Source organism: Tiliqua scincoides, chromosome 2 (genome assembly GCF_035046505.1).
Source record: "Tiliqua scincoides isolate rTilSci1 chromosome 2, rTilSci1.hap2, whole genome shotgun sequence".
NCBI classification, from domain to species: domain Eukaryota; kingdom Metazoa; phylum Chordata; class Lepidosauria; order Squamata; family Scincidae; genus Tiliqua; species Tiliqua scincoides.
In genome coordinates this window covers 140,682,509-140,701,076 of record NC_089822.1, presented here as the reverse complement: position 1 = coordinate 140,701,076, position 18,568 = coordinate 140,682,509, and the positions used below count along the sequence as shown (strand labels likewise).

Here is an 18,568-nt window from a genome sequence, read left to right as displayed (position 1 = left end):
TTCGCGGCAGGAGGGCGCCGGCTCTGCGCTGAAGGAGGCAGCCTGCAGCATGCCCCGGGCGCCCGGAGCCGGGCGGCCATCGCCACCGCTGCCGGCTGCTGGGACGGAGCCGCCGTCGGAGCTGCGGAGCGCCGGGAGCCAGGAGAGGATGCGGGCGGGACCGGGGCGCGGGGGGCGCGCGGCAGCCCTGAGCCCCCGGGGCAAGGCGTATGGAGAGCTCCCCTAAGCAGCAGCAGCAGCAGCGGGCCGTCCTGGGGGGCCTCCGCGCACCGAAGGGGCTGCCTTCCTCCGCTCCCAGGGCTGTGGAGCCTCTCACGTCGGGCTGGACCCTCCCGCGCACCTCGGGCTTGCTGAGCCTCTCCTCCTCCCCCCCCCCCCCCAGCTTGAGTGCCCTTCCCTCTCTCTCCACGCGTGGATGCCCCGTCCTGCCGTCCGGGCACCCGCAGCCAGAGCCCCGGCCCCGCCTCCTCAGAGGTCTCCCCACTTCTCCTCGGGAGACCGAGGGCGCCCCCCTGCCAGGACTTCTGCTGCATCTCCTGGTCTTTCCCTCGTTGGACGACGACGATGATGTCCGGGTCCTCCAGCAAGTCCTAAGATGCCGGTGATGAGGGGCCTCCTGGCTCCCCAAAACACCTTCCTGGACACCATCGCGACTCGCTTCGATGGCACGCGTGAGTCCTCTCCCCAGTCCCCCCACTCCTCCCTCCGGCACCTCTGGGGGTCTCTGCAGGAATGTTCGAAGGCTTGTGGTCCCTTCTACAGAACCTCCCCCCCCCCAGCCATTCTCTCCCTCCATCCCTGGAGTAGAGGCCCCCTCCCTTTCCCTCTCTGTCTCCCCCCAACTTTCTTTGGGTCCGATCCTATCCAACTTTCCAGCACTGGTGCAGCTGCAATCAGCCCCTACCCCAATCAGCCCCAAACAAATGTTCCCCTACCTTGAGGAGGCCTCTGTGACTGCCTCCCCACCACAGGAAGCAGTGCATGCCCCATTGGCACAGAAAAGTGGATAGGATTGGGCCCTTCGTCCGTCTGTCGTCCATGATTTCATCCCTGTGATCTTCAGTCCTCCAGATTTCTCTGTTCACACCTTAACGGCCCTTTCAGATGTGTGAAACACAATTCCTATGAGGAAGGGGGTTTGGGGTAGGCAATAACACAAAGCCTGCAGGTAGATTATGGTGCATGTTGATGACATGTATGTGCATGTTGCCTATATGTGCTGGGAATTGCCCCCCCCCCAGCAAAACAAGGTAAAATACGTACACGTGTGCATTCATTGCATGTGACAACCACTTATGGGTTGCACCCATTCCCAGGCGGTTTGCAAATTCAGCCAGATTGTCCCCCAAATCTTTTAAACGAGGAAGGCTCTTTTTGATATTTTCCACCAGGCAATTGCCAGGTGTAGACTCCGAGAGGGATACTGCAGCACCTGGCATCCATCAAAGGCAGGACTTCACCAGGTGTAGCTGGTGCTGGAGTAGTTGGAGTAGTTGTTAACAGACTCTCAGTGCAAGCCTATGAATGTCTTCTCAGAAGGAAGTCCCACTGTGGTCATTCGGGGCTTACTCTTAGGAAAGTGTGTTTAGGGTTGCAGCCTGGGGAGAAGGGGGTTGAAATGTGAAGCTCACTGGGCAGCCTTGGGCCTGTTGCAGAGAGGTTTGTGTTTGCCATTCTGAGCTCCTGAGAAATTGACTGGGATACTGGTGTAACTAATAAAAAACCATTTTCCATCACTCCAGCATTATGCCCAAGAAAAGCTGTACCTGTGAAATTCTGCTTTCTGGGCAAAGCGCAGCAGCCTAAGAGTCTGCACAGAGCAACCCTGGTGACTGGGTATCAAAAGGAACCACCCAGAGCCATAAATACAGGAGTTGCCCCAGAACTGGAATCTGGCTCCCTTTAGGGTGAACAGCAAGTGGTGGTGGTTCTAGTTTTATTCGTACACCTAAAAATGTAAAGTGTGTGGGTGCAACAGACATGTGTTTGCAAATAAGGAGGTCATCTGTTACACTGATTTGACAGTGGCTTCCTGCCAAGTTGATGGCCAACTTGGGTTATGTAATATGCGCAATGGACCTCAGGTATTTTGCATGTGAACCTAAAACGTGAACGTCACCATTCTGTGTTTGAAAAGACACGTACCTTGCAGGTCAGAGCCCCATGGCAAATCCACACTGGGGGACAGTAAACCTGGGTTCATCATCCACGCAATGCCTGCTGTGGATCTAAATGAGGAATTAGGTCTGCACACACTCACGAGGGATGCCTGGGGACTGAACACCCTGAAGTGAGGGGCAGCAAAGCTTTCTCTCCATCATGAGATGAAAGGAGGCTGTATGAAGAACTGGGTGAAATGTCTTTGAATGTCTTTCTAGATTCAGAAAGGACTCGAAGTTGAAATGATGTATTGTCTGCAGGACTCGTTCATGGAAATAGAGAGGTCTAGTCAGCGAGGCAGGGATGCTCTCAAACAAGTGGCATTTTTCAAATAGTTATGCACAATATACTGTGATTGTATCTGGACAGTCTGAGTGAGTGGGGGCTAGATGAGGAGCAGGAGGTCCTTGTGAAGGAGAGACTGCACTTGATTTGCAGGAAGGTCAGGGGGATGGTGCAGGCCCCTTAGCGACTAGTTTTAGAAGGCTGTAGTCTAGTGGGCATGATTTGGATGTAGCTGGGGCCACCTATGATTTGTAGGTGAGGCTGGTGGATTTCATTGAAGGTCCACATTCTTCCCCCCTCCCCCCAATCCAAGCAGGACAAGGGCTGAACCCACACACCCTTTACAGAGAGGCTTTCTCCTACCCCTGGAATAGTGTTGATCTCTGTCAATCAAATTTGAATCACCATGCGGGACCGATCATCTAGCTATGTTCATAGCTATTCACATGCCAGGTGCTGATGCCAGCTTTGGGGTTGACCTCAGTGACAACCAGAAATACTGTTTGACTTAGTACCAAATTCTGACGAAGCAGCTACCTCTGGGCAGAGAATAACATGCAGCTTGGTTGTATGGAGAGAGTATGTATAGGGGTTTTGCTGCACAAACATATGCTAGGAAATTTGTGCTTAGCCATTTCACATCCAGGAAAAGCCCAGCTTGTCCTGAATCCCACTCTCTGAAGATCAACCAGAAGCCTCTGAGAAATTCAGAGGCAGGAAATGTAGACAATTGCCCTTCCTCAAGTTTTCAGTGGTAGACTGCCTCTGAACCTGGAGGTTCCATATAGTCATCATGACTAGTACCCATTGACAGCTTTGTCCCTTCATGAATGTATTGAATCCCCTTTTAAAGCTACCCAAAGGTCTAAGGAGATGTTACTTTAACATGAGCTATGCAGCTATGCACTTTTGGTTTTGTTTTTTCTATGCAATGAAGCATACAGAGAGGGATCTGGATTTAAACTATGGTGGGGGCAAAGAGTTTAAACACACTTTCCCCTTCTGCCATGGTCCTAACCCAGCCTGGGTGCCTGCACACTATTTGGGTACCTGCCCCCCCAAAGCATGTAGCTGCATAGCACATGCTTAAATTAACACAGAACATGCCCCTATGCTAGGGAAGAATTTGTACCTGGAATAATTACATATGACCATCTATCTCCATGTTGCATGTTATGTCTTACATGGCAGTGCTTTCTGCATAGGAATTTGGTCATGTGTCACGTGCCCCCACCCCTCAAGTGACCAGGCTGTTTGTGGGCAATCTGTCATGGAGCATGCAATGAACATGTCATTTGTGGGTTTATTTTTCTACATGTTGAGCGTTCTTTTTGGCAAGGCATCCCCTTTCCATATGCTGGGGCTCAAACCGGGTTTGGAGAAGAAGGGGCAAAAAGCCAACCTGGGCTGAAAAGAAGCTTTTGCCAGTGCACAAAACAGACACCACCACCCCCAGCTCATCTCCCCGCTTTCTTGACTGTGTCCCCAACTGAACTTTCTCTGTAAGAGAAGCTAGATTTCCTTTCTTTTCTTCAGCCACACGTTGGAAGGAGAGAAGCATAGCGAGAACTCTGCAGCCTCTTTTGAATGTAACCACTGGCATGGAATTTGCTCCCTTTCGTTGGAGCTGGCAAGTAAAAGAGGGGGAATGAAGGGGTAGCAAACAAGCAGTATCTGAACCAGTTGCTATCCTGGCCCACGCACCAACTCAGGCCAGGACCACAGAACACCGCCCCCAGGAGACCACCCACCCCCCAATTACCAGAGCCTCTGGAGCCTTGCATGGCATTCCCTGGTCATCCAAAAGCCTTTTGATGCTGCTGGTAGGCCTTTGAACACTACTTCTGGTTTACATCAGAAAACCGGTAGTGATGCTTAACCGGTAGTGATGCCCAGTGATGGAGGCTTCAGAAGGCTTTCGGAGGGCCAGGGAGCACTGCAGAAAGCCACCTTGGTCCTGAGAAGGGATCTGGAGGGCGAGTGATGGCAGTGGGGCCAGGGTGGTGGTGGGGCGCTTCTGTGGGCATCATAAGTGTGGCACCCGGGGGCATTTGCTCCCCTTCAGGAACGCCACTACTCTGAATACAGGAAAGGAAGCTCTTTGAGGAAAGGGACAAAGTTCAGGAATGGGATCAGGGTCAGCCTTAGGAGCTGCGGGACCCAATGCAAAACATTTTGGGGGGGGCACTCCTGTGGCCTCCCCTACTCAATTGAATAAGCAGCAAAAGCAGCAAGGCAGCCAGCAGCAGTGTCACTGCAAACTGCTTCTGTGGGGGGGAGGGGAGATTTCAAGCCACTTGGGCCCAGAGCGGGCAGGCAGGAGGGTCATTCAGTGGCAATGCTCCACTGGCCGAGCTGTCCTCGTGACACTTTGGCCTGGAAGTTCCCATGCTGGAGCATCAGCTACAGAGCGAGGTGGCAGCTGTGCTTGTGGTTGCTCTGCTACTGGCCCTCCAGGTTCAGAGCCCAATTTGGCCAAACTGGTCAAATTGCTCTAAAGCTGACCCTGAATAGGAACTTTCCATTGAACGATCATTTGCAGGTCAGGCTTGTCAGGAGGAAAGAACGTGCTCCTCCCTACAGATTTTCAGGCATGGCCCTTCAGAGCGTGTGCGCTTGTTTACACTGGTGGAAATCTGCCTGAGCGTGTCTGGAATGAGAAGGCTTCGTGAGTTCCATCTCTGTGAGGGATGCACAGGCTCCAGTGTGTTGGCAAGAGATTTTCTTTCTCTGTCATTTTTCTCTCTGCAGTTTGTGTTTTGGAACACTGTGTCACCTGAGAAAATCAACGGCATCAGCCTGTGATTTGAACATAATTCAGCTTTTTTTTTTACAGGGAAGGCCTCCAGGGAACATTCAAACCACGCAGTTACCTGCATCTTTGTCAGCTTTTTGCACTGAGTTAGGTTTGTGTAAGGTGGAGGCAACCTTCTCCCATCCCAATGACTTCTGGAAAACTAGGGATGTCAGATAAAGTTTGCACAGTGGAGATTGTACTAACCAAAATGATCCCAGAGCAAATGCAAAATAGGTAACCTGTCTTGGGCTGCAATCTTATGCACACTTACCTGAGAGTAAGCCTCATTGATTATAATGAGACTTACTTCTGAGTAGACACGCATAAGATTGGGCTGTTGGTCACTTAGATCAGCGTTTTTCAACCATTGTGCCATGGCACAGCCTCAGGTGTGCCGCGGGGCCAGAGGAGGCAGGCAGCAGCCTTGGGCGGGAGAAGCGGCTGCTTTGACCCTCAAGTGGCAGCAGCGGAAAAAGGAGCAGAGGGGCTGCTTTGCATCTCCTGCTGTGAGCAAGAGGAAGGCTGCAACCCAATCCTCCTTTACCTAGGAGTAAGGCCCATTGACTATTATGGGGCTTACTTCTGAGTAGACATGCCTAGGATTGGGTATCAAGTCCCTTGTCTGCCCTGTCTGCTGATTGGGCAACCAGAAAAGCCTGGAGGAGGTCTGGGCGGAGTGAGAAGGGGGAAGCTGGTCAGGCAAACAGGTCGGGAGTCTGCTGAGGCCACCAGCCTAAGAATGGGCTGGCTGAGGGTCCATTTTCCCTTTTCCTTGCCACAGTTGCCTGCAGCTCCCTCCCTGCCTTGCCTCTGCCTTTCAGAGGAGGGGCACTGGGCCACAATCCTATCCACACTTTCCTGGAGGTAAGCCCCATTGACTATAATAGGACTTACTTCTGCCTAGGATTGGGCAAAGAGTCTACTAGTCACACTTTTTTCTGAAATACAGGAGCAGGCAATTGGGGTGGGATGTGAGGCAAGTGATTCTGGACCTTTGGAAGGTGAGGAGGAGCGAGGGGAGGGACAATAGGAGAGGTGCTAACTGCAATTATGAGATGGGAGGATGGGTGGGGGAGAGGAGGAGAGAGAAGTGTCAATTACCTGCTCCTGTATTTGAGAAAGAAGAGTGCAACCAAAAGCCCAATCCTAGGCATGTCTACTCAGAAGTGCAAGTCCCACAGGCACATTCCCCCCCCCCCCAAGTCTTTGGCTGCAATCCTAACCATACTTTCCTGAGAGTAAGCCCCATCGAACAAAATAGGACTTACTTCTGAGTAGACCTGGTTAGGATTGTGCCTTTTGTCATGTAATGATTTAATTGTATTATTTATATTAATTAAAAATTAATAGTAATGTAGTAATTTAATGTAAGTAAAAAAAACTGGGCGTGTGCCTTGGCGGTTTTAGTGCCTTGACAGTGTGCCATGAGCTGAAAAAGGTTGAAAATCCTTTCCTCCCAGCCTTCAACCACTCTCATGCCTTTTTTGTTTCCCATCCTGGAGAGTTTTGCCACAAAGGAACTGCCACAACTCTGTGGGAGCCTCTAGGGAGTTCCAGCCATGCAGCCTGTTCCCTAGCACATCTTTTGTCTTACCTGCCTCCCACGCCACATCCAAAGAGAATAGTCAGATTATCCATATCAGGCCTAACTGAGAGTTGGGAGCAATCTTGAGGCAGGGTCAGGTTCCATGGTAGGCAGGAGATATTGGCCACTCTCAAGGGCGACAGATGGGCAGTCGACTCATGGGGCACACCCCAGTGGGAGGGTTTCCTGCACATACTCTATTTCTGCCATTGTCAACCACTGTGCCGTGGCACACTGGTATACCACGAATTGTACTCAGGTATGCTGTGAGAATTTGGGAAAGGGTCATTTATTAGTAGGGCCTTTGGGGGATGTGTCAGGCACACTGACAGCACAGTGTGCCTTGCCAATTGTCAAAAAACTGATGATGTTTCTTGTCCATTTTAGTGTCTTGCCAGTGTGCTGTGAGATGAAAAAGACTGAAAATCACTGATGGTAGCTGTGCAAGAGCACAAGGCCTCTGAGAGAAATTTTATCAAAGGGCACAAACGTTCTTTTGGGCCCCTTCTCAAAGGGGGAGGGGTTGAAACAGAGCAGGAGAGAATGGTGACAAGAGTGGGCAGAACAGGGCAGAGGGAGGGTGGCAACAGCTGGGAAAGCCAGATCTACTGGACTTCCCAATGCAAAGCCCAGATCTACCCACCCACGCAGCGTCAGCAGCTAGATACAGTATATGGAAGAGCAAATGCACTCCTAAGTCTCTCTCAAATCTTTTCAATATAGAAAATCATTGCAGAAAATTAGCATCATTGTATTTAGACTCACACTCAAATGGGAAGTGTCCTGTGCGTACCAAAACTTACTTCTGCAGCATTGGTAGCCCTGCAGCTATGTCCCTGAGCTCCAGTACACTTCTTTGTGGCAAATGGATCTACATGCCAAAGAGCTACTGTAGCAGGCCAGTTTCCTCCCAGATTTTTGCACTGTGTTAAGAAGTGTCATGTATGCATTCCTTGGCTCAGCACATACAGCTTTTGGTAGCAGCAGCCACTTACCCGGAATTCCATGCGGGCAGTGAGTCCTTGTGAGATAGGAAAATATAAGATTCCAGGAAAGTTCTGGGCCCTCTTCTTAGGGTCCTGGGTCCGCTTTTTGACTTTGGGCCTGGGTACAAATTACTCCCTTTACTCCCCTCTCATGGGCCCTGCAAGAGCACACTGTTTCAGTGGATGTGGTGGATTGTGTTCCATTTTTGTGATTATTGATAGAGACATTTTCTAAACCAGAGTGACTCCCAAAGAATATTTCTGAGTGTATCCTATTTACAAACTCAGCCCAATCCGAACTAAACTCCTCTCCTGCAGATGCAGCCATGCCACAGAGCATGCTGCATTGGGCAGGGGAACAGTTTTAGAGGATTTTATAGGATGTAAGCCTTCACTACCCAAATGGGTTTACTGGGACTTGTGCCAGTGATTTTATTGACACAAGTCTGAGTGGACCCAGGAAGGTAGATCGAGGTCAGGAAGGAGGATAGGACATTGGTGGGGCCATTGCTGCTATCAGCCCCCTTCCTGGTCTTGATCTGCCCCCCTCCCTGCCCTGTCCTGCCCACCACCCACCCCTCATGCTCACTTAGCAGTACAGGGGGTCCTTGGCAGGCTGCGGGTATGCAGCCGTGGCCGCTTGCCACTTGTGGTGGTGACCTGGCCATGCTGAGTGACATGTTGCCTTTTGCCATAGCCATAAAGCACACTGAGTTCTGGTGGTTCAGTGGCCCAATAGAATTGGGCCCTTATAATATCAAATAATGCCCCAGCCAAAGCCCCCCACTCAACTCTCACTCGAAAACCTCTCCCAGAATAGAAACATTTGTCCATAGATGCTTGTATTCAAATAGATACCTATATTCAGAAAAATATAGGGGAAGCCCTCAGGGAGAGTAAAACAGAACACCCCCCACTCTAAAAGTATGTTCCTTTCTCTTTAAAGTGTTCCCCAAAAGGTTTCCAATTGCCAAGAAATGCATCTTCTTTCTTCATTTGTCATACTTCTATCCTACTGTTCTTCCACGATGGAGCTCTAGGGAGTATGTACACAGCGCTCAGGTGGCTTCCCATCTGGGGTCGCTCCCAAGTTCACAGTTTCACTTCAGTAAGGTGGCAACATTGTGCACCTTCAGACAACACCTTTGATTCAGGGACTGTTTTATAAAAACAAATGAAAATTAGGGCGGCCAGAGGTGCCATTTGAGCATCATCAACTGGCTGCAAAGACCAACATGGCTACCCCTCTTAAAGTTAGCTAGGAGTTTTTGATAAAGAAATCTCTGTAATTCAGAAGGAGAGGGAGAGTTTTTCTGAACTAAAGACTCTACAGTAAACACACACTTCCAGGAGGCTTCTTTCTTCTTCAGTCAAGCTTGATCTTCCAGTTCTGAAGAAGCTCTCATGTCTTATTCCCTTAGAGGAGCTTCCATGACACAGTGGCAGCCTTTCTGGTGTATCTGGGAGAGATCCTAGCTGTCTCCCAGGGGAGCCACTTATTTTCCATGCCCCAGTGGACACAGGCATCATGGCTTGTCTCTGCATTTGGTGAAGCTGGCCCATATTCACCATTAGCCTCTTCCCATCCACCACTCCTCCAGTAGCAAAAGAATAAGAGTTTCCAATAAGAGGAAACCAAGTGAGGATAAATTGGAGGAAAGGGGGGGGGGGGAATAGACCATTGGTTTTGTATTCAGTGTGTCCCAAATTCAGCTGGTTGTTATTAAGAAAAATATTTTGCTTTTCAACAAAAAGTTGTTCATAATATAGTTTTCATAGTTAAATAAATAAATGGTTGCCTGTCCCAAGGAGCTTACAATCTTTAAAAAAAACAAAAAACCCCACTTAAGACTCACAAGCATGTTCCTATTTAGGGCTAGGAAAGACCTTTTCCTCAGGCCATTTCATATGCTACAGTTTCCAAGGGGGAAGGATGAAACACTAGCATTTGTGTAATACAGGTTTGGGAGAAACTATTCCCAGAACGCTTGTGATCTCTGAGTTAGGAACTGGCAGCTACACTGGTACAAGAACAAGCTCAAGCAGGCGGAGTATAGAAGAAAATGCCTCTGAGCATATTCTGTGTTTTCCTCTACAACCAGCCTGCTTTTGTGGAGAAAGGTCATCTTAGGAAACCCAGGTTACAGGGCTCAGCACCAGACTGTGGAACAGATTTGCATGTGGGCTGCAGTATACCAACTGTTTCTCTCCCTCTCTCTTTCCCCCTTCTCACTACAATAGCAACTTGGCCACATAAACATCCCTGGAGGATATCTTTGGAATTTCTGTTCCCCTGGAGAAGGACTGACCTAGCAGGAAACATAGATTTTCTGTTCAATGTCCGTCTGCATTGAGAGTTCCGCAGAGTTGGTCTTAGCAGGTCGTTCTGAAGGTGTATGTATGAAGAGAACAGGATTCAAGAGTGATGGGGAGGGGTCACAACTGGTGGTAGTGTACAGGCTTTGAATGCAGAAGGTCTCAGTTTCAGTTCCTAGATTAATACCATTATGTTATATATCATTTGATGTGTATCTTCAGGCAGAGTGCAATGGAATAAACTGCATTGAAATATTTCTATTCTATCAAAAGTTATAGCCAAAAAACCAGTGGGGCAGGGCAATGTTACATCACCATGCCCACAACCTGGGGTGTTGGCCCACCCATTGCATGGGAGGAGGTCCATCATGGGGGTGATGTGCTGGCCTCCTGTATCTGGTGACACAAACCCTAGTGACGCCACTGCTCTAATGTTTCTGGATAACTATCCCAACCAAATGTGTCCTGTCACAGATGGTCTGCGAAGTGACACTACAGAAGAAGCGGCGTTACTGAAAGGGTCGCCCATGAGATAATTGGGTTCTCCCAGAGCCTCAGCAGTGTCTCCTTCTCTAACCCCTCTGGGCCTGTTGCCCGCCCCTCCCCCATAGTGTTCCTTGACTTCTGAGGCCTCCTTCCATCTCCTCCTTGTCACAGAGCCTCAGCAGAAGTAATGCTGCCAAAAAGGCAGTGCTGCAAGAGCCAATGATCATGGGAACCAGGTAAAGAGCTTCCATGAGCTTATGTTTAACATCCCAGTCTAATCCTCCAAGGGCATGTGTATGTTCTGATCTTTAATGTATGGACTTTCTGCCACAAGGTGTGGTGATGGCTCCTGACTAACAGCCCAATCCTATCCACACTTTCCTGGGAGCAAGTCCCATTGATTCTAATGGGGCTTACTTCTGAGCAGACAAGCATAGGATTGGGCTATTACTTGTCTTGAAATGGGAATTAGACAGATTAATGGAGAGTAGGTCTATAGATAACCATCAGCCACGATTGTTAAATGAGACCTCCATGTTCAAAGGCAAAATGCCTCCAAGTACCCATTTCTGAGAGGCCAGCAACAAAGGAGAAATGTTGCCTTCATGACAGTGTCTACTGACCACTGTGGGAACCTGGTAGCTAGATGGATCCATGAGCTGTTCCAGCAAAGGTCACTGTTTTGTGTCTTCTTCCTTTCTTGCAGTGTGTTTCTGATGAAGAAAGGTAAATATAGAGCCGCCCAGGATTTCTGTGAAACTGTCTGGACTCCAGATTTTCCAGTGTATTTTGAGAGTTGACATCTCCCATTTCTTCTGAAAAGCTTTGTGTCCTTAACAGCCCACGTGTTAGGCAAAAATACAGTACCTGTGCCATATCCTGGCCCAGAAATGCAAGGAAAGCTGCACCAATGGATTTCTGCCTGTTGGACAGCTGTCTTTTTTTTTCTCTGTCAGGAAAAAAAGAAAGTCACCCAGCTTGCATCCTGTTGCTGATTTGAACGTCCTAGCACTAAAAATAGTTCTCATATACTCTCCTTTCTTTGCCCGCTCCCCAATAATTTAAGACATTCCTAAAATAAAATAAGAATAAATAACCTGACTCTCTTGTATTAAAACATCATAGCACACCTCTATAGCATGCATGTGATTTAAATCAATTTGGGCATTTTAACAGGCAGGCCTTGAGGGAAATACATTTGCAAATGTCTCAAGGCTTGGGGAGGGGAGACAACGCCTGCATCAATCTATAAATAAATGATCCCTCCATGTAGTACTTAGTAATATCTCTGCAGTTGGGCTGCTGTGTAATTTGAGCATTAACCAAGCCAATCCGGGCCCATCTCTCTCTCCCTCCCCCTCCCTCTCCTGCACCCTTGCCTGTTATTTTGGGTGCAATTAGTACTACAGCATTGTGACATGTACATCCAAGTGAACTCTGATATCTTCTGCCCACTTTGAATGGTGTGGTTGGTGCTTAATGGTCTTTCCGGTTGTGGTTGTGGTTGTTTTAAGAAATAGTCTTGAATGAAAAGGGAGCTTGCCAAACCTGTTGAAATATTTTTAAACCTTTGGAAGAATAGATCCGAGGTGGAAAAAGAAAAAAAAAATCCAGAAAGAGAGGCTTGGGTTTTTCCCCCTCCTCTCTCCCCCTTGCCACATATCATTATTGCAAAGGTTAAATTCTTTGCTAGTTGCAGAAGGATGATCCCCTCATTAGCAGCTATTGCAAATCTGTTTCAGTTTCAAGATGAACTGATACTCGCTCACAGTTCCCCCCCCCCCATCATTGGATGAATTTGTCAGATTTTTAACTTGGTGCTGTACGCACACACACAGAATTATTAAACAAAGTGGATGGTGCAGAACCAGTTGCAATGTGGGGTAGCTGCAACTTCTCTCCCATACATTGCTCCAGCTGTGGAGTGCAATTAACCCCTTGCACAGTATTTGCTTCTAAGTGAGTGACTGTCAGACTTGGCTTGCTTTAGAGCTTTTTTTTTTTTTTTTGTCCCCACATACCACAATTGAATTCTTTGGTTGGTGCACCAAGAGACTACTAGCTCTTGTGTTCATTCCTCCATTGTTGCAAAGGTACCACTAAGCATTGGATGGAGAGAACTCCCTAGAAATAATACACCTGAGGGTAGCTGCAGCCTACATGTAGTGGAATATAGGGAGGGATGATGGCAGCCTTGGCATAAAATCCATCTACTCTGGTGCTGAATACTGAAAAATGCAGTTGAGTTCACATGCCCAAAAGCTGAGACATACCTAGAATCTTCTGCAGTATTTACCCTGGCAGTTGCCCTACATGGTCTCGGATCTCTGAACATTTGGAGGGACATCATCTTCTAGGTGCCCCCTCCCCCTGCTTTCTCAGATCTATGGGGGAGGCATTACTCCATGTCTCATATATTATAGAAGTGAGAACTGTGTGGGCACAGAGCTGCACCATCTCTGCCCACTCTCTGGAACACTTTCTGAATGAAGGCGTGTCTGGCCACTTGGTCGCCAGCCTTCCAGGATTTCATTAAAACATTAGTCTTTTGCAAGGCCTTTTATGCTGGGCTGATAGTGGCTGTCAGACAATCGGCTACTGTTCTCCTGCTGGAATGAATTTTGCTGTCTATTTAGCTGCAAGTCTCTTTAATTGTACTTTGCCTATTTTTAATAGTCGATATAATGTGTCTAAATTGGGGTTTAAAGGTTTGATTTGTTTATTTTTGTGATTATCTGCATTCAAGAAAATAAATTGGTTATGCAGTATTTTAGATGCCACCCTAATGATATCTATATACCAGAAATCTACATTAGAAATAAATAACTGTGTCCCTCTCTTCTCATGTTCATGAACAAAGAGGCAGGTAATACAGGTCAGATTGTCAGTCGCTGCTAATGAAATATGTTCTCCTGTTGCTGTTGAAATGTGGTAGGGTGGCAAAACCAGAGATAAATGCAGAAGTAGTAACTAAGGGGTAAAGCACAATGTCCCCCATCCAGCTGTAATCACACACACAAAGTCACCTCCTCAATTAGTGGTCTTAGGCTGCAATCCTATCCACACTTTCCCGGGAGTAAACTACATTGACTATATTGGGATTTATTTCTGAGTAGACAGGCATAGGATTGAGGTCCTAGCTGAGTATTGCTGTCTACATCAAAGAGATGTATCCAGCCCAAATGAATGGGGTCAGGTGAGCATTAACCTGACATTCACAATAATGAAGAACTAGGGGAAGCACAACTTAAGATAAATAAGGCAATAAGGAGATGGTAACTGAACTTCCAGTTACTTTAAATTGACTTAAGTCCCCAGAACCAGATGAATTATACTGCATGGGACTGAAGGAGCTGGTGGTGGATGTGATTTTTGAGAACTCAAAGAAAATCTTTGAAAACTTGTGGAAAATGAAGAAAGTTCCTGGAAACAAGCAAGTGCTGTCCCTCTCTAAGGGAAGACTCAGTGGAGATACAAGGAAGTAGATTTAAGTTGTACATGAGGAAGAAATTCCCAACTATAAGAGCTCTCTAGCAGTGGAATAGTCTGTGCAGTTGTGGTCTCTCCCACATTGGAGGTTTTCAAGCAGAGGCTGGATGACAATCTGTCAGGGAAGCTGTTGTCCATCAGTCCATCTGTCAGGGATGCTGACCTAAGTGGTATATAGAGGGTTGCACTAGATGACCATTTAAGATACCTTCCAACTCTACTATCCTATCATTCTTTGACTCAGTCTAGGCATCAGCTATGCTCACAGAAACCTGCTTCTGTGGCTGGACCTCTCTTGCTGAATGGGGGTGAATGCTTATGCACACTCACTTGCATGTGTGCACTTGGGATAATTTGGTTTGACAGGGACAATGGTTGAGAAGCATTAGTGTCACCATTGTTACTGAAACAATGAGGTCTTATTTATGGCATTTATATGAAGGTGGCACACATGGTAGTTTCTGTATCATCAGAACAGTCCTGTGAAATAGATTAGGCTGTGGCAGGGCTTTTCAAACTGGGGCATCATGATGCCCCAGCCTGTGGGCCCTGGCCCCTGCCCCCTTAAGGGGCGGGGGCAGCCTGGAGGCAGGGAGGAGGCAGCGGCACAATCCTGGGGATCGTGCCACTCAGGGGGGCTGCAGGAGCTTGGGTACACGTACCCAAGCCCCTGCAGCCTCCCGGGGGTCCGGGGAGCCTGGCGCAACCTGCAGCAGGGCTCCCCGCAGCCATGAAAGTGGATGCTGCAGCCCCCCTGAGCGGCGCTTCCCCCACCCCTGCTGCCTCCCCCCTCCCGCCCACGCAAGAACTTAGTGCAGGGGTGCTCAATAGGTGGCAAAATGAGTAGATCGCAGAGTGCTGACCCCCCCTTCAGGTGCCTCTGGGAGGAAACGCCGGGAGTAAGGCCCATTGTACTCAATGGGGCTTACTCCCAGGTAAGTGTGGCTAGGATTGCAGCCTCACAACCTAATCCTAGGCATGTCTACTCAGGAGTAAGTCCTGTTATACTCAGTGGGGCTCAAGGTACACCAACATACATTGTACACATAAATGTTATATGTTATGATGGCGCAAACATTGTAAAAAAAAACTCTGGTAGATCTCCGGGCCTTGCTGGGTTTCAAAGTAGCTCTCGAGCCAAAAAAGTGTGAGCACCCCTGACTTAGTGGCTCTCAAACTCTCCCAGAGAGTCTGAGAACCACTGGGCTGAGGGATGATAAACAACCCACAGAGCTTCGTGGCTGTACAGGGATTTGAACACATGCTTCCCCAGATCTAGTCTGATAGTCTAATCATTATATAATGATGATGCTGACTCTATTTTCTCTCTATAATGGTTGTCATCTTCCTATGTGCATTGTGGATTACTGTAAAGAGAAAGTGGGCCTGCACTTCTCTAGTATTTCCTTTGAGAAGACTAGAGCCTGTGTCTCAGCTGTACAGCTTCAAAAGACTTGAGGTGGAGGCTCCCATGACTTCCATCTCTCCCTGCCCCCACTCCAAAATCCCTGCACATTTGAAATAGTGGCATCGCTGGGTGATGCGCACAGGTTGGGGGGGTGTATGTGATACCACTACAAGCCCAAAAATTTTAAATTATGGTATTTTTGAATAATACCATCATGTTATGTATAATTTGATGTGTAATTTCATGAGGAATGCAATTAAACAAACTGTGTTGAAATAGCTCTATTCTATCAAAAGTATAGCCAAAAAAAACAACAAGTGAGGGCAAGGCAATGGTGCATCACCACACCCAATGCCCAGGTGTTGCCCCGCACACTGCATGGGAGGAGTTTCATTGTGGGGGTGAGGCTCTGGCCTCCTGCACCAGGTGACGCAAACCATAGTGCTGCCACTGCGTTGAAAACTGGCATGTCATAGAGCAGGCTGGACTAGTCTATATGCAGGAAATCATCTCATATGGAAGAGTATTCAGTCATGTGAGCCTCACCTGCAGTGTGAACTGGTACAGTCCAGAGACAGGTATGCTCCTCCACTGGAGTCTGTGAGACCAAGGTTTGAGCAATTACTCTCTTTTTCTTCTTCTTCATCATGCTCAGGATCATCACTGTATTTGGATATGGACCAGAATTTTTCCCCAGGCCAGATAAATGCTCCTGGGTTTATCTGGTTTTGCCTTCCCCTGTGGCACATGGCTCATTTCCCTGAGTAATCCGAAGCTATTTATTCCATAGGTATCACCTTGCAGTGCCCCCCTCCCCCCATTCTCTCTGCTTGCCGTGCTTATTGTATTGGCCCACTTGAAACAGGATGCTGGGTGTGTGGCTGTTCTGGTGGTTTTCACCATGGTATTGTAGATCTTCCTTTCAAAACAAAACAAAACACAATTTGTGGTTAAATATTTCTGGAAGAATATGGACAGCTGGTCACACAAACGGCTTGCAATTTCGAGCAGTTGTCATGCTGCTGATTGCATGTGACCAAGGTGTCGGTTTACAGCCCATCGAAGTCTGAAATACTTATGCCAGGCATTTTGACAAGAATTTGCACCCTTATACAAGTAGGTCTCATTAGCTCAGTATTAACGACAAGGACCATCAGCCGCTCCCCACAATTTAAGACTGGAATCTTTCCTATCTCTGTCTGCTGATCCCAGGCATTGGGAGCTTGGGAACTTCTGCCTGCAAAATACTGTATGTGCTCATTCACAGCCCATCTCCTTATTTTACCTGCCAGTTTCATACCTATTATTTCTAGCTTCTCCCCGGTCCCCCATAGCTGCCCAGTTCATTGATAGCCTGCCCTTATCAGTGCAGCTGTGCCAATGGAAGCTGGAGAGGCTCTGCCGAGACCTACTATGACATCAGATCAGCCACTTGCAGCCGGATGACACTCACAGCCCACAGGCAGTGTGCACACTAGCTGGTGTCTATATTCTTACAGCAGCCGCTAGAGAAACAGAGGGTGTGTAGGATAAATAAAAATATCCTCAGCAAAATCACGGTGTGGGTGTATGTATGCACCTCTAGCAGTTTATAATTTAAGTGCAGAACTTGAGGTTTGAATGTGCACATGTTACATTTCTATAGGTGGGATGAATAGCTTTGTTATGTATGTTCAATTGTTGGCGTTGATTTAAACATATGCTTTTAATTGCGATAAATGTTTTAGATCAGTGGTTCCCAAACTGTGGGTTGGAACCCACTGGTGGGTCATGACCTGATTTTCGGTGGGTTGCCAAAGGGTGATGGAAAGATCAGATATCTAATTGTCTCAAGCCTTGAGGCTATTCAAGAATCAATTACTGTAGTTGCTAATTAACTTGCAAAGAGCTCAGCTCCTGCAGTTTGCTAGATTGCTGCTAATTGCCCTGCTAGGAGTTGAGCTACTTAAGTTGGCAACAGTGGCATAGCTAGGTCATTTGACACCTGGGGTCCATAAATTTTTGTCACTCCATACAACATAATTATTTCATTAATTCATTACATTACATTACTTATTCATTCATTCACATTTTTATACCACCCTGCCTCAGGGTGCTGTACATGGTTCCTCCCCTTATTTTGACCTCACAACAACCCTGTGAGGTAGATGAGACTGAGAGATAGTAATAGTCATGACATGAAATGAATAATAATAATGGCTAGAAAATAAATGCAGTGAATATTTCCCAACAAGCAATGGATAAAATTCTACATCAAATGGCATATAACATGATGGTTTTATTCCTAAAAGCCATGATTTCCAGAATTTTGGTCACTAGGGTGTTCCCCCCCCCCCAGGATGTCTCATTGGCCTGTTTTGAGTTAAGGCAGTGGTTCTCAAACTTTTAACACTGTGGGATCCACTTTTTAGAAAGACAATCTGTTCAGGACCCACCAGAAGTGATATCATGACTGGAAGTGATATCATCAAGCAAAATAAAAGAAATAATTATAAATAATTAAAGAAAAACAAATAATTAAATAAGGGGAAACCAGTCCTGTTTCATGAAGTGAATTTTCTCTGTAGCCTGCCTACAATAACACCCCCCCACACACACACACAAATATCAATGAGATTTTCAGTGCTCACCTTACTAGCTCAAGCCTCTGTTTTATTCTTGGGGAGGGGCTGCCTTCTGGAGCATTTGTTGAGCTTCACTTTCATCAGATCGGGACCATGCAGCTAGCTTTGCTTTCCCCTTTGCCTGACTTGACCAGGAGGCAAGGCATGTTTGCTTACTCATGAGTAAATGCAACTGTGTGGCTTAGTTTCCATAGGGCTCCATGCATTTTTTTGTTTCCGGTTTTTGTGCCATAACTTTTGATGGAAAGGAGATGTTTTACTCTGGTTTTTTCCATTGCATTCTGCTGGAAATTCTGCATCCAACGATATATGGCATGATGGGGTTAATCATAACCTCTGCAATGTTGGGTCATTTGTGTTGTCACCCCCCCAAAAGCTGGTACCTAGGGCGGACTGCCCCCCTGTCCTTTGCTAGCTATGCCACTGCTTGGT

The 18,568-nt window shown here is 47.5% G+C and overlaps 1 protein-coding gene across 1 annotated transcript in view; it reads left to right on the top strand.

Moving 5' to 3' along the window:
• Positions 1–595: 595 nt before the first annotated feature.
• KCNH3 (potassium voltage-gated channel subfamily H member 3) overlaps positions 596–18,568 on the top strand; it is a 63,208-nt gene continuing 45,235 nt past the window's right edge. The window contains exon 1 of the mRNA XM_066615090.1: positions 596–671. Within this exon, the coding sequence (XP_066471187.1) occupies positions 596–671 (76 nt within the window). The remainder of the gene's footprint in view (positions 672–18,568) is intronic.